At 50.9% G+C, this 12,372-nt stretch overlaps 1 protein-coding gene across 1 annotated transcript; it reads left to right on the top strand.

Annotated features, from left to right (window-relative positions):
* Nucleotides 1-3,650: 3,650 nt before the first annotated feature.
* LOC309452640 (olfactory receptor 14J1-like) lies at nt 3,651-4,583 on the top strand (the record flags this gene model as incomplete). Its single annotated transcript, XM_082077285.1, has 1 exon — nt 3,651-4,583. The coding sequence occupies one exon, from the start codon at nt 3,651-3,653 to the stop codon at nt 4,581-4,583; it is 933 nt and encodes a 310-aa protein (XP_081933411.1).
* Nucleotides 4,584-12,372: the final 7,789 nt, after the last annotated feature.

Genomic DNA, 12,372 nt, shown 5'->3' with positions numbered 1-12,372 from the left:
TCAGCAGGCCAAATCCTGCTCTCCTGAAATCCTGCTCTTGGCCTTGTTCTCATCTCCCAGGAGCCTCAGCTCCACTTTCCCATCCCTGACTGTTCCATCCTGACCAACTCTTTCTGGTTTGTAAGTGTGAAGTCCCACAGGACACCTCACCTCACTGACTCCTCAGTCACCCGTGTCAGGAAGATGTTGTCAATGGGTTCCAAACCCTCCTGGATGGCTGGTTCCTTGCACATATTGGGATATCTCAGGTCTGCCATGAGGACACAGCCCTGGAAACATGAAGCTTCTTTCATTTGTCTGAAGGAGGCCTCATCTCATTCCACTTCCTCATCAGTGAATCAGTAGCTGATGTCCAGTCACCACAACATTGCCCATGTTGTTCTGCCCTCTCATGCTGACTCCTCAACGTTCAGCTGACATTGTCTGTCCCCAGGCAGAGCTCCACACATTCCTGCTGCTCTCCCATATGAATGGAAACTTCCCCTCAAAGTGCAGACATCTGGCATTATGAGTACTGAACGCCCAAGACTCCACAGTTTCTCCAGGAGACGGTATTTGTAGTGCCCTGTAACTCCTTATCCTGTTTTCTTGGGAGAGACACCCTAATCAGGATAAGCCATCTGCATGCAAACATTAACAGCTGAGCGAATGGAGCTTCTGTCCAGGGAGAGACGCAACTTTGAGGAAATTTGGAATTCACCCATCAGAAAGATCTGAAGTTTGATAAGGGGAAGTGGCCAGTTCTGTATCAGGGTGGCACAATAACCCCATCAATCAGGACAGAGCAGGACCTGACACGCTGAGCAGTGGCCCTGAGGAGAAGGGCCTGGGCACGACAAGGTCCCCACAGCAGCCCGTGGTGCACGCTCACCATGAACAAGGCAGCTGCACACGGGGCTGCATGAGGAGGAGCGTGGGGACCCAGACACCTGCAGTTCTCATCCCAGTCGGTTCAGCACTGCTGTGACCCCACACACACAGGTGTGTGCCAGTGTGCGGCTTCCCAGTTTGGAGAAGCAGGGAGGAACTGGAGAGTGCTGGGCTGTGCCAAAGCAGGTTCAGGACCTTGTGCACATGGTGTGGGATGCTGAGGGACCTGGGCTGCTTTGGCCCAGCAGCGCTGGGGAGGCTGCAGCAGTGCAGGAGTAGCCTGAGAGTGCTTGAAGGGCGGTTTCAGAGGTGGTGGAGGTTTCTTCAGAGTGGGATAGAGCATGAGAAAGAAATAATGGCCCAAAGTGCAGCTGGGGAGGTCCAGGCTGGACATGAGCAGAAAGGAATGTGATGGAAGGGCAGTGCTGTGGGGGAGCAGGTCAGCAGAGGGAGTCTGCATCAGCCCAAGGCTTTGTGCTTCAAGGACCAGCTGGGGAGGATGGAGAGATCTCAGCAAAGGAAGGAAGATGCTCAGACAAGAGCAAGGTGGGCAGCAGGGGGGATGTCTCCAGCCTGCAGGGACAGAGGTGCAGGGGATGCCACAGCACAGGACAGGCTGTCGTGGGGATGATCACAGGATGGAAAGAGGCTGAAAGCCCCACCAGACATGAGCTCCTTCTCCCTTTGGCAATGGCTGTTGTCTGCACCTCTGATGCCTGTGAGGAGACACCTTGTCCTTGCAGCACAGGGGCCTCATGGCCTCCTTGTCCCCAGCCAGGAACCTGGGAGGTGTGGGACCATAGTCCTGCCCTTGTCCTTGCACAGCCCCGCATCACACTGTCCCAGGAAGGGCCCTGGGCAATGTGGGAGGGACAGGATCTGACTTTCTAGGGTACAAGGTCAGGGCTTGGCTTTTGGTTAAAGAAACACAACCAGGTTTCCTCAGCATCAGAGATATCTTTCCTTTGCTTTTCCTGACCTCCAGTTTTCTTCTCTAACCAAACCTGGATACTGTTTCTCAGTAGGTTCCCTCAGTGGGACCCATTAACAGTACAAGAAACTTTGGAGTTTGAATCTGAATCTGACTTCTTGAGAAGTTTCTTCAACTTCCTCCAGGGTCTGAAGTTCATGGACTCAGCACCAAACCCACCAGAGGGGTCATTAAAGCGCCTTGGGCTGCTCCTGTGCTGCTGAGCTGGGCTGGGCTCCTGGGACACAGGGAGCTCATGGCAGCGGCAGCGCTGCAGAGAGACAGCTCTGCCCAGGAGCAGCTCCTCTGCACACGCAGCAGGGCTGAGGGCTCTGCCTGGGGATCTCAGGAGACGAGCAAGGCAGAGAGAGATTAAAGGTGGGCAGGACTGGGAGGATGCTGAGAGCTCACTGGAGGAGAAACCTTTGCAGCCCTTGCCATGGTAAGTCTCTGGTGCAGGGCAGTGCCGCTGTAGCTCCTGGAGGCATCTCCTGAAACTGGCAATGGCACAGCTGGTGGGATCTGTAAGGACGGGGCTCTTGTCAGGCCATGTTGAACAGCTGTGGAGCCGGGTGAGCACCCAGGGGTGCCCAGGGCTGTCCTGCAGAACAGGGTCCCTGCACCCCAGGGCTGTGCCGGGCAGGGACTCTGCTGCCTGCCAGGGTCAGCGCTCAGCCTGCCCGGGAGATCCCACGGCAGCAGCTGTGGGGGGAAGGAGCGACCCCCGGCAGGGCAGGCAGGGAGCTGGTGGGGTTGAAGGGGGCTGTGTGGGTCAGGGCTGCTCAGAGCTCCAGATCCCCCCACAGACATGGCAGAGGGTCCTTCTGAACAACGACATCAATACAGGAACAGCTGCAAGGGAAGGAGTCTCTGCTTTCATTTTTCCACTCTTGGTTGGCTGGGTGTGCAGTGGAGATGGGGATTTATTTCTCTCTTTGGAGCAGATACTGAGACCCCAGTTCTCGTTAGGACTGGTCTGAGCTGCTCCTGAGCCCCTGCACACACAGAGCTGCCCCTGGGCAGTGCCAGGAGGTGTGAGCAGGACAGAGCTGAGCACACAGTGGGTGGGACAGGGTCTGTGACACTGACAGGGAGCAGACCCAGGGACAGAGACACAGCTGCAGGCAGCAGAGACATGGGCAGTAAGAGTTAACGGCTTCCAGAAATGCTGGGGATAGGATTTAAAAACCTCTCTCACATCCTTTTCAGCGCAGACACATTTCCCAGTGCAACCCCTGGTCTCCTCTCCTCCCCAGCAGACCCTCTGCCCCAAAGCCATGGGGTCCAGGTCACGAGTCTCCACCTCAGCAGCTGGACCTCCAGGTGAAGGGTTCCTGCAACGTGGTACACAAAAAAGGTGCTAAAAGTACTTGCTCTACAGTGTCATTATGTGAGTGGCAGCAGCACAGCTGGGTCAGGAGAAGGTTCCACAGCATGCCCGTCTGCGTTTCGGTCCTTGCTTTATTTTCTGGTAGCACTGCAGTGTCCTTCCCTGTTTCTCCACCTGTCCATGGTGCTCTTGCTCTCTGGAGTTGGGATGAGAATGTGGGGCCGTTCTTGTTCTGACACCAACACAGGAAGTCTTGACCCAGATTTGTGTGCTCATGGAAACTAGATGCCCAAGCTGCATTTTAAACTGTGATGAACTGTTTTTCTCAGCTGGTAGAAAGAGAGAATGAGCTGAAACATCCATCCACCAGGGACGGGCTTTTCCATGAGAAACAGCCTGTTTATTTTCCTCAGAGAAGTCTCCCCTAACTTGTCACTGTCCTTTCCTCCTTGCACAGGTCCTCATGCCCACAGGCAGCCAATGTCCAACAGCAGCTCCATCACCCAGTTCCTCCTCCTGGCATTCACAGACACACGGGAGATGCAGCTCTTGCACTTCTGGCTCTTCCTGGGCATCTACCTGGCTGCCCTCCTGGGCAACGGCCTCATCATCACCACCATAGCCTGGAACCAGCACCTCCACACCCCCATGTACTTCTTCCTGCTCAACCTCGCCCTCCTTGACCTGGGCACCATCTCCACCATTGTCCCCAAGTCTATGGCCAATTCTTTCATGGATACCAGGGCCATTTCTTATATGGGCTGTGCTGCCCAAGTCTTTCTGTTTTCCTTTTTCATTTCAACAGAATATTCTCTCCTCACCATCATGTCCTATGACCGCTACATTGCCATCTGCAAACCCCTGCACTACGGGACCCTCCTGGGCAGCAGAGCTTGTGTCCACATGGCAGCAGCTGCCTGGGCCACTGGGTTTCTCAATGCTCTGCTGCACACGGCCAATACATTTTCACTGCCCCTGTGCAAGGGCAATGTCCTGGGCCAGTTCTTCTGTGAAATCCCCCAGATCCTCAAGCTCTCCTGCTCACACTCCTACCTCAGGGAACTTGGGCTTCTTGCGGTTTGTATATTAGTAGTATTTGGGTGTTTTGTGTTCATTGTGGTGTCCTATGTGCAGATCTTGAGGGCCGTGCTGAGGATCCCCTCTGAGCAGGGACGGCACAAAGCCTTTTCCACCTGCCTCCCCCACCTGGCCGTGGTCTCCCTGTTTGTCAGCACTGGCATGTTTGCCGACCTAAAGCCCCCTTCTATATCCTCCCCATCCCTGGACCTGGTGGTGTCTGTTCTGTACTCTGTGGTTCCTCCAGCAGTGAACCCCCTCATCTACAGCATGAGGAACCAAGAGCTGAAGGATGCCTTGTGCAAACTCATATCCTTCTGTTTTCTGAAGCAATAAACTGGACATCTTCTTCTATATAAGATTTTTTATGTAGCTAATTACAAGCCCAACCTGTCAACTGGATTTTCTGGTGTTGTTGGCTCTTTTCTTATTGTGATAATGTTGTCAACCCCTTTCTAATTCACTGCTGGCTTTTCTTTTATAACTGTTGGTTGCTTAAATGAGCAGCAGTGCTCTCCTTCTCTCTAAACAGAATAATGGGCTCTTTAGTGACTTGTTTTTCACTATATCCTTCCTGCAAAGGCTTTTTGGAGCTGCAGAGACAGTTCCTGTGCGTGGGTGGAAGGGAAAACAGCTCTGGCATGTCAGCCCTGCCAGGGAGCAGCAGCGCCTGTTCTTCCAGAGCTGTTCTGGTTCCACTCCACACTCTCCTTCTCATCCCTTGTGTTGGTGCAAGGCCTGAGTGCTCTGGCAGCTTGGTCACCGTCCTGCTGTGTGTCAGTCCTGTGGGCGCAGGCAGGGACAGGCAATGGGCACTGCTGTAACAGAGCTGGCCTCAGTAACAGTACTTGCACAAGGAAAAGTGATCTTCTTTGGGCAGTGCATGATGGTTTATATCTTCTTGCAAAGTTCCTCTCAAACTTATTCCTACAGAGGTGGCCACAGATGAAACCCCAGTGTACATCTGAACAGTGTGTGTGTGCAGGGCTGGCACACAGCAGTGTCCTCTCACAGCCAGGCTCCTGCCAGAGACCTGCAGGACCAGCAGAGCAGGGGCTGGGCTGTGCCCCTGTGCACTGGACACCCCGTGGAAGGAGCCCCAGGTCAATCACCATGGACTGGCCCCTCACAACCACCATTTCCAGCTCTGGCCTCTCACCCCAGCTCAGAGGTCTTTGTCCCTCTATGGAATTACACTGAATGAGTAGGTGAGAGGTTCATGTTTGCATTGTACAGATGAGATGTGAGCATGCATATCATGTATGTGAGGTCACATGAACCTGAGTCAGCAAAACCACCACCCTACCTAAAATATGTAAATCCTCTGCTAATCTAACCTAAAATATGTAAATCCTCTCAGTTTTGGTCAGTCTGCTGCTCTAACAAAGATAAAAGTGACCTTTAAAACACCTAATCAGAACCTGCAAAGAATACTGTCCTTGCAGCGCAGACACTCTGGAGCCTGCACAATTAGCTGAGTCTTGTTTTAACATCTGTCTCAGGACAGTTACATGAAGTGTCCTTTAGCTGAACTTTGCTCCTTTTACGCTCATTATAATACTAAAACACACATCCCCAGGATGGGAGCCCCAGGCTCAGCCCGGGACCTTCTCTCAACAAGCATGTGTAGTGGTAAAATGATTATGTAACCAATATGCCAATGTGTGAACACTTGGCTCTTTAGGACTGCCGGGGGGGTCTGAATGTAGGGATAAGATTTGTATATAATAGATGTTCCTTCTCTATCTGTTGTGCTGGTTTCATTCCAGCATCCAGACTTGCACTACTCTGGAATAAACAAGGTCTCATCTCTGGGTGTGGGATTGGCTTTGCACTTCAGGTAGCGAATTCACCATGAGCAACCAGGAAGAAGGAAAACAATAAAAAGTAAAAGAGGTAGGAGAGGACATAGAAAAGGTTTCAACATTTCACATTCCTGTCAAGAATGCTTCTCCTCTCAGATCTTTAGTAGGAAATAGATTTGATCAGTTTGAGAAAACAAGCATAGTTTTATCCAGTCAGGTCGTGGCCCATAGGGAGGGGGATGGATGGGTGTGGGATTATGATGTCAGTTGAGTCTCCAAAACACATAATTGAGTGGAAAGACTTCGGCTGTGAAGGGACAGTGCGTTCAGTTCTGTGTCTGGAGGTGACAGCCCAGCAGCAGGAACATGGCTGGGAAAGAACCTCTGCCCAAGTGCCCACAGGTCTTACCCAGGAAGAGAGACGGGTTGTCATGTCCATTCCACCTGAGAACATGACGGGACATCGGCAGGGACATGGTCGTGTCTGTCAGAGAAGCTGAAAGGCCAGCAGCACTCATGGGATTTAGAAGATCATGGCGAGGTGACTTCTCTCTGGTCAGGTAAAAGACCACAAGAAGCCTAATGGTTTGGGTTCCCTGCATTAAGGGCAGTTTATGATATGGTCGAGTTTTCTTGATAGTGGGAAGAAGCAGGAAAGAGAAAAAAGGAGCCTACTTGGAAGGTGAGGAATGGATATGAGGAGGAAGAAATGTCACTGGAAGGGCAGTGCTGTGGTGCAAGAGGTGACCCAGAGGGAGCTGGATCAGCCCATGGTTTGTGTGCCAAAGAGCAGCCAGTGAGGGTGCAGACACAGCAGTGAAGGTGCAGAAATGCTGGGGTGAGAGCAGGTGGGGAAGCGAGATGGGTGTCTGCAGCCTGCAGGGAAAGAGGGGCAGGGGTAGGACCGTGTAGAACAGCCTGTGGTGGAGAGGGCAAAGGGCGCTGTAAGGCTGGAAGGGACCCACAGAACCCAGGTCTCTGTCCCCTTGGCCAGGGCAGTTGTCTCTGCCACTGAGGCCCAGGAGAAGACATGTTGTCCTCATGGCACTGGGGCCTCGGTGCCACCTTGCAGCCCCATGGGAAAGCTGGAAGTTGTTGTCCCAGTGTTGTCCTTCCCTGGGCCTTGCACACCCACATCCCACGGTCCCAGGAAGAGCCCTGAGCCATGTGTGAGGGACAGGATCCCCCTTCCCATTGCCTGCAGGTCAGGGCTTCTCCTTTCTGCCTCAGAAAGCAAACCAAGGGGTTTCTGAGCATCAGAGCTGAAGAGAAGACTCAAAGGAGACCTCATGGTGGCTACAGCTTCCTCACAAGGGGAGAAGGAGGGGAAGGTACTGAACTCTTCTCTCTGATGACCAATGACAGAACCCAAGAGAATGAAAGAAAGATGTGCCAGGGGAGGTTCAGGTTGGACATGAGGAAAAGGTTCTTCACCCAGAGGTGCTGGACACTGAGCAGGCTCCCCAGGGAGGTGTCACGGCCCCAACCTGACAGTGTTCAAGAAGAGACTGGACAATGCCCTCAGACACACGGGGTGACCTGTGGGGTGTCCTGTGCAGGGACAGGAGTTGGACTCCATGATCCTGGTGGGTCCTTCCAACACAGGACATTCTATGATTCTATGGAATACTGGGTCAAAAGTCCATGTTTTCATTGTACAGATGAGATGTAAACATATACATCATGTGCATGTCCATTGTGTGCATGTGGTGAGATGAACCCAAGTGAGCACTAATGCCATCAGCTATTCCTTCCGGTGCCATAAAGGTCAGTGGGACAGCGATGGTGTTCAGAGGTCTCTTCCAAACTGCGTTATTGCACGATTCCATGATTATTTTCTTTGAAGAACTCTTTTAAGACAAAACAAGAAAAAAAAAAAGGCAGAGGCAGAAGCAGAGATGTAAAATACCCCAGAGTAAATACAGCAGCTTCTCTGAGGAACATTTCTCCACTCAACCCCTTGATAGGAAATCTATCAGATACATTTGATGAAAGCAGCTTAGTTTGATCTGCTCATACACTGGACCACAAGGAGGGTCATGCTGGGTACAATGTCGTGTAGTCACTTGTGTCTCAGGAACTCATAGTCCATTAGGAAGCCAATGGCTGTGCAGGGCACTGTGAGGTCACTTCTGCCTCTGCAGGGGATTGGCCAACAGCAGGAACACGGCTGGGAAGGGACTGTGAGGTCACACACACGAGACGAGCAATCGGGCCCAATCAGCATGGTTTGATGAAAGGCAGGTCCTGCTTGACCACCCTGATGTCCTTCTGTGACAAGGTGACCAGCTGAGAAGATGAGGAAAAGTCTGTCGTGGGGAGTGAATCCGCCACACAGGCTGTGGGTGTTGTGTCCTTAGACTGCAGTAAAGCCTTTGACACTGTATTCCACAGCATGTCCTGGAGAAGCTGCAGCTCGTGGCCTGGATGGTGTATGTGCAATGAAGGGCTGGACCAAAAGAATTGTGGTGAACAGAGCCAAATCCAGTTGGCGTCCGGTCACAAGTGGTGTCCCCAGGGCTCAGTATTTGACTCTGTTCTATTTAAGCTTTATCAATGATGTGGATGAGGGGATCGAGTGCACCCTCATTAAGTTTGCAGATGACACCAAGTTGGGTGGGAGTGTTGATCTGCTGGAGGGTGGGAAGCCCATGCAGAGGGATCTGGACCCACTGGATCATTGGGCTGAGGCCATTTGTATGAGGTTTGACCAGACCAAGTGCCGGGTCCTACACTTGGGTCACAACAACCCCAGGCTCAGGGAAGAGTGGCTGGAAAATTGCCTGGTGGAGAGGGATCAGGGGGTGTTGATCAACAGCAGCTGAACATGAGCCTGTGCATGCCCAGATGGCCAAAAGGGCCACCAGCATCCTGGCTTGTATCAGTAATGGTGTGGCCAGCAGAACTAGCGTGATTGTGCCACTGTTCTCAGCGCTGATGAGGTCACGTCTTGAATCCTGTGTTCAGGTTTGGGCCCTTCATCATAAGAAGGACATTGAGGCACTAGAGAGAGTGCAGAGGAGGCGATGAAGCTGCTCAGTGTCTGGAGCACAAGTGTGATGAGGAGCGGCTGAGGGAACTGGTGGGTTCAGCCTGGAGAACTGGAGGCTGAGGGGAGACCTTCTCGCTGTCCACAACTGCCTGAGAGGAGGTTGGAACATGGAAGGTGTTGGTCTCTTCTCCCAAATACTAAGTGATTGGATGAGAGGAAATGGCCTCAAGTTGTGCCAGGGAAGGTTCAGATTGGATATTAGGAAAAAATTCTTCCTGGAAAGGGTTGTCAGGCATTGGAACAGGCAGCTCAGGGCAGTGTTGGAGTCACCATTCCTGCAGGGGTTTATAAGATGTTTAGACAAGGTTCTTAGGGACATGGTTTAGTTCTAGATTTAGGTTGTGGTTGGACTCAATGGTCCTGAGGGTCTCTTCAAACCGAAATAATTCTATGATTCTATATTATCAACTGGAATATTCTTCTATCACATTTTCTAAGTCCTCTCACATATCTGCCTCTTCACCTACAGTCCTGAAACTTATCTAATTAGATGCACAAGTGTTGAATACTAATTGTAAATGATGAAAGCACCATCGCTCTATCAGTCTGGTCTGATACCTGCCAGTTCCAGGCAAATATCTCAGGTACACGGGGGCTTCTCAAGGTTTGCACTGGGTGCTGATAGTGAGACCATGGAGCACAGCCCAAAAAACTGAGAACTCCCCTCAAAACTGAAAACCAAACCCAACCAAATTAAACCAAAGCAACAACAACAAGAAACCCACACTTTTTAAATCAGATGAAATAATTCAATACTTTCAATGTAATGTCTGTGGAATTTCTATTCTGCCAAAATATGAATTTTCAGAATGTGTATGGACTGTGGGAGATGAAACATTGGCCTTTCCCTGTGCTTGCAGTGCCAGAACTGTCTATCATGATGTGTATTTAATCCCCCTGGACATCCAGGAATTTCTACCTGTCCTTATCCAGCTCACCGTGTCTGAACTCATCTCTTCAGAAGCCTGTCTGGACATTTGCACTTTCCATCGCTCCCCAGAGGTTCTTCACCTCTCACTCTTGGCTCATTCAGAGCCTCTCAGCTCTCACTCTGCTTTGAGCTTCAGGCAGGTAAAGTCTTTCAGCAGTTGCTCTCGTACTCCCTGTAGGCAACTCTTGATTTATGGCAACGGACCTTGCTGGAAACTACTTAATTTAACCACAGAACTGAGAAACATCATTAAGTTCTATTGTGTTTTCTTTTTTTTTTTTTCTCCTTTTTTGTTTCCTCTAATTAAAATTCCCCGGTGCCTGTTTACATCCAGTTCTCTAAGGAAACATGAAGCAATTCCTGTGAAGAAGCTGTAACAATCAGTGCAAACTTCAGTGTGGAATCTGATGTAAAGAAATGTGCTGTAAATCCCAGGGGGCCAATGAGCAGAACGGGGAGTTTGGGGAGCTGGATATAGATTTCCTGCTAACAATCTGAGCAGAGAAACATTCTTCACAGGAACTGCTCTGTTTATTTGACACCTTTTAGGTCTCCTCCTCTTCCTGTATTTTTATTTTCTTGTTCCTCCACCTATTCCTTCTTCCAAAAGCTTTCCAAGGGAAAGATTCCTGGAATCACAGAGCAACTCAGGTTTGAGTTGTCTCACTGTCTCACTGTCTCTTGTCTCACTGTCCTGCTCAGGGCAGGGTGACCCAGGTGAGGTTGTCCAAGGCCTTTGCCCAGCTTTGCACCATCCACTAAGGAGCTGAAGGTTCATTCTGTCACATCATTCAGGGGGAGAATAAAGACGTTCAACAGTGTTGGCCCAAGTGCTGGTCCCTGAGGGATTCCACTGGTAACTGGCTCTGTGGGGGACTTTGTACCACTGGTGACATTTGGGCTTCATTATCCAGCCAACTTCCCATCCAGCATCCACTTCTTCAGCCAAAAGGGCACCAATCGCATTATAAGGACACCACGGTAAACCATGTCTGACACCTTGTGAAATTCCATGTGCACAACGTGCCCTTCTTTCCCTGCCCATTTGGGTTCAGCAATCTCTTCCTTGTTTTCCAAATGCCTGGACATGGCTGCAGGAGGACTTGTCCCATCCACTTCACGTGGAAGGACACAGGCTGACCAGCCCGTAATTCACACAGTTCTCATTCCTGCCCCTCTTGAAGACAGGTTTGACAACTGCCTTTTCCAAGGACCTCAGAACCTCTCTGATTGCTCTGGCACATTTCGGACCACAATTCAGAATCACGGTGTAAAAGTCAGTCCAAAGAACAGTATTTGTCTGAACATCGCCATCAGGGACTTGAAGAACAGATGCACTGATAGAGAGATTTGTACAAGGACTTGGAGAGAGGCATGAGGGAAATAATTGTGTTATTCAGGTTGCTCCGACCTGTGGCAGTAGCTGCTGTCCAGAAGGTGGATTTCACCTGCTGCGTCAGCCAACCTTGCCCTCACCTCCTCCCCGTTACAAAAGCCAACGAAGAAGAGCATGCGCAGAGGCTTGCAGAGGGTCTTGAGGCCACCCAGCAGACCAGTAAGAGACCCCTGAATGCAAGGTGACACAGGCACAGAACAGTTCTGACAAGCAGAGCGGGGACTCTTCAGGCCTGTGCAGTTAAGCCTGGATTGCAAAACAAAGGCAGAGATTGGCCTCAATCCATGGGAGCGAGGAGGGGTGAAGAAGCATAAAAGATGATTCCCGACTGGACATTGCTGAGAATGCCCGCACCAAAGGATCCCAGATCACAAGGGAGGACCAGCAGGACTCTTTTTATGGGACCTGGGATCAGAGGGACACCTTGAGACTCGCTTGGTGGTAGCCAATTCTTTTCCCCCCTTTTTCTTTTTTCCTGCCTTTTTCTCTACTTTCTCTATCACATGCCGCTTTACAGGCAAAATAATATAATAGCACTGTTTGATTGAATTATAACCCCTTGGCATTTTGGTTGCCTTAATTTTGCGCTTTGAGATCAAGGTAAATGAACCATCATGAGTCCATCACTGAATGGACTGTGACACCTCCCCAGGACACCGGCCTTGCCAGTTGCAGACACCAGGACACATGAGACCCCAGGGCCGCAGCCCCATTCCAGATACTGGTACAGACAACCCCAGTCACACACATGCGCACACACTGTTATGTCCAGTCACTCTGCTCTCTCAGTTGCTGGCACCAATGTCAGGTCTCTTCCAACTGAAAGGATTCTATGATTCTATAAATCTGCTGAGGTATCTCTGTCTCGAGGTTACATACATAGGCATTGGAATTATTTAACATATGATAGCAGATCACTGGAATTGCTGCCCAGAAATGCC

The sequence above is a fragment of the Streptopelia decaocto genome (assembly GCF_964273445.1).
Source record: "Streptopelia decaocto genome assembly, contig: HAP1_SCAFFOLD_50, whole genome shotgun sequence".
In the NCBI taxonomy this organism is placed as follows: domain Eukaryota; kingdom Metazoa; phylum Chordata; class Aves; order Columbiformes; family Columbidae; genus Streptopelia; species Streptopelia decaocto.
The sequence above is the reverse complement of the archived record's forward strand: the minus strand, read 5'-3'. Positions and strand labels throughout refer to the sequence as shown.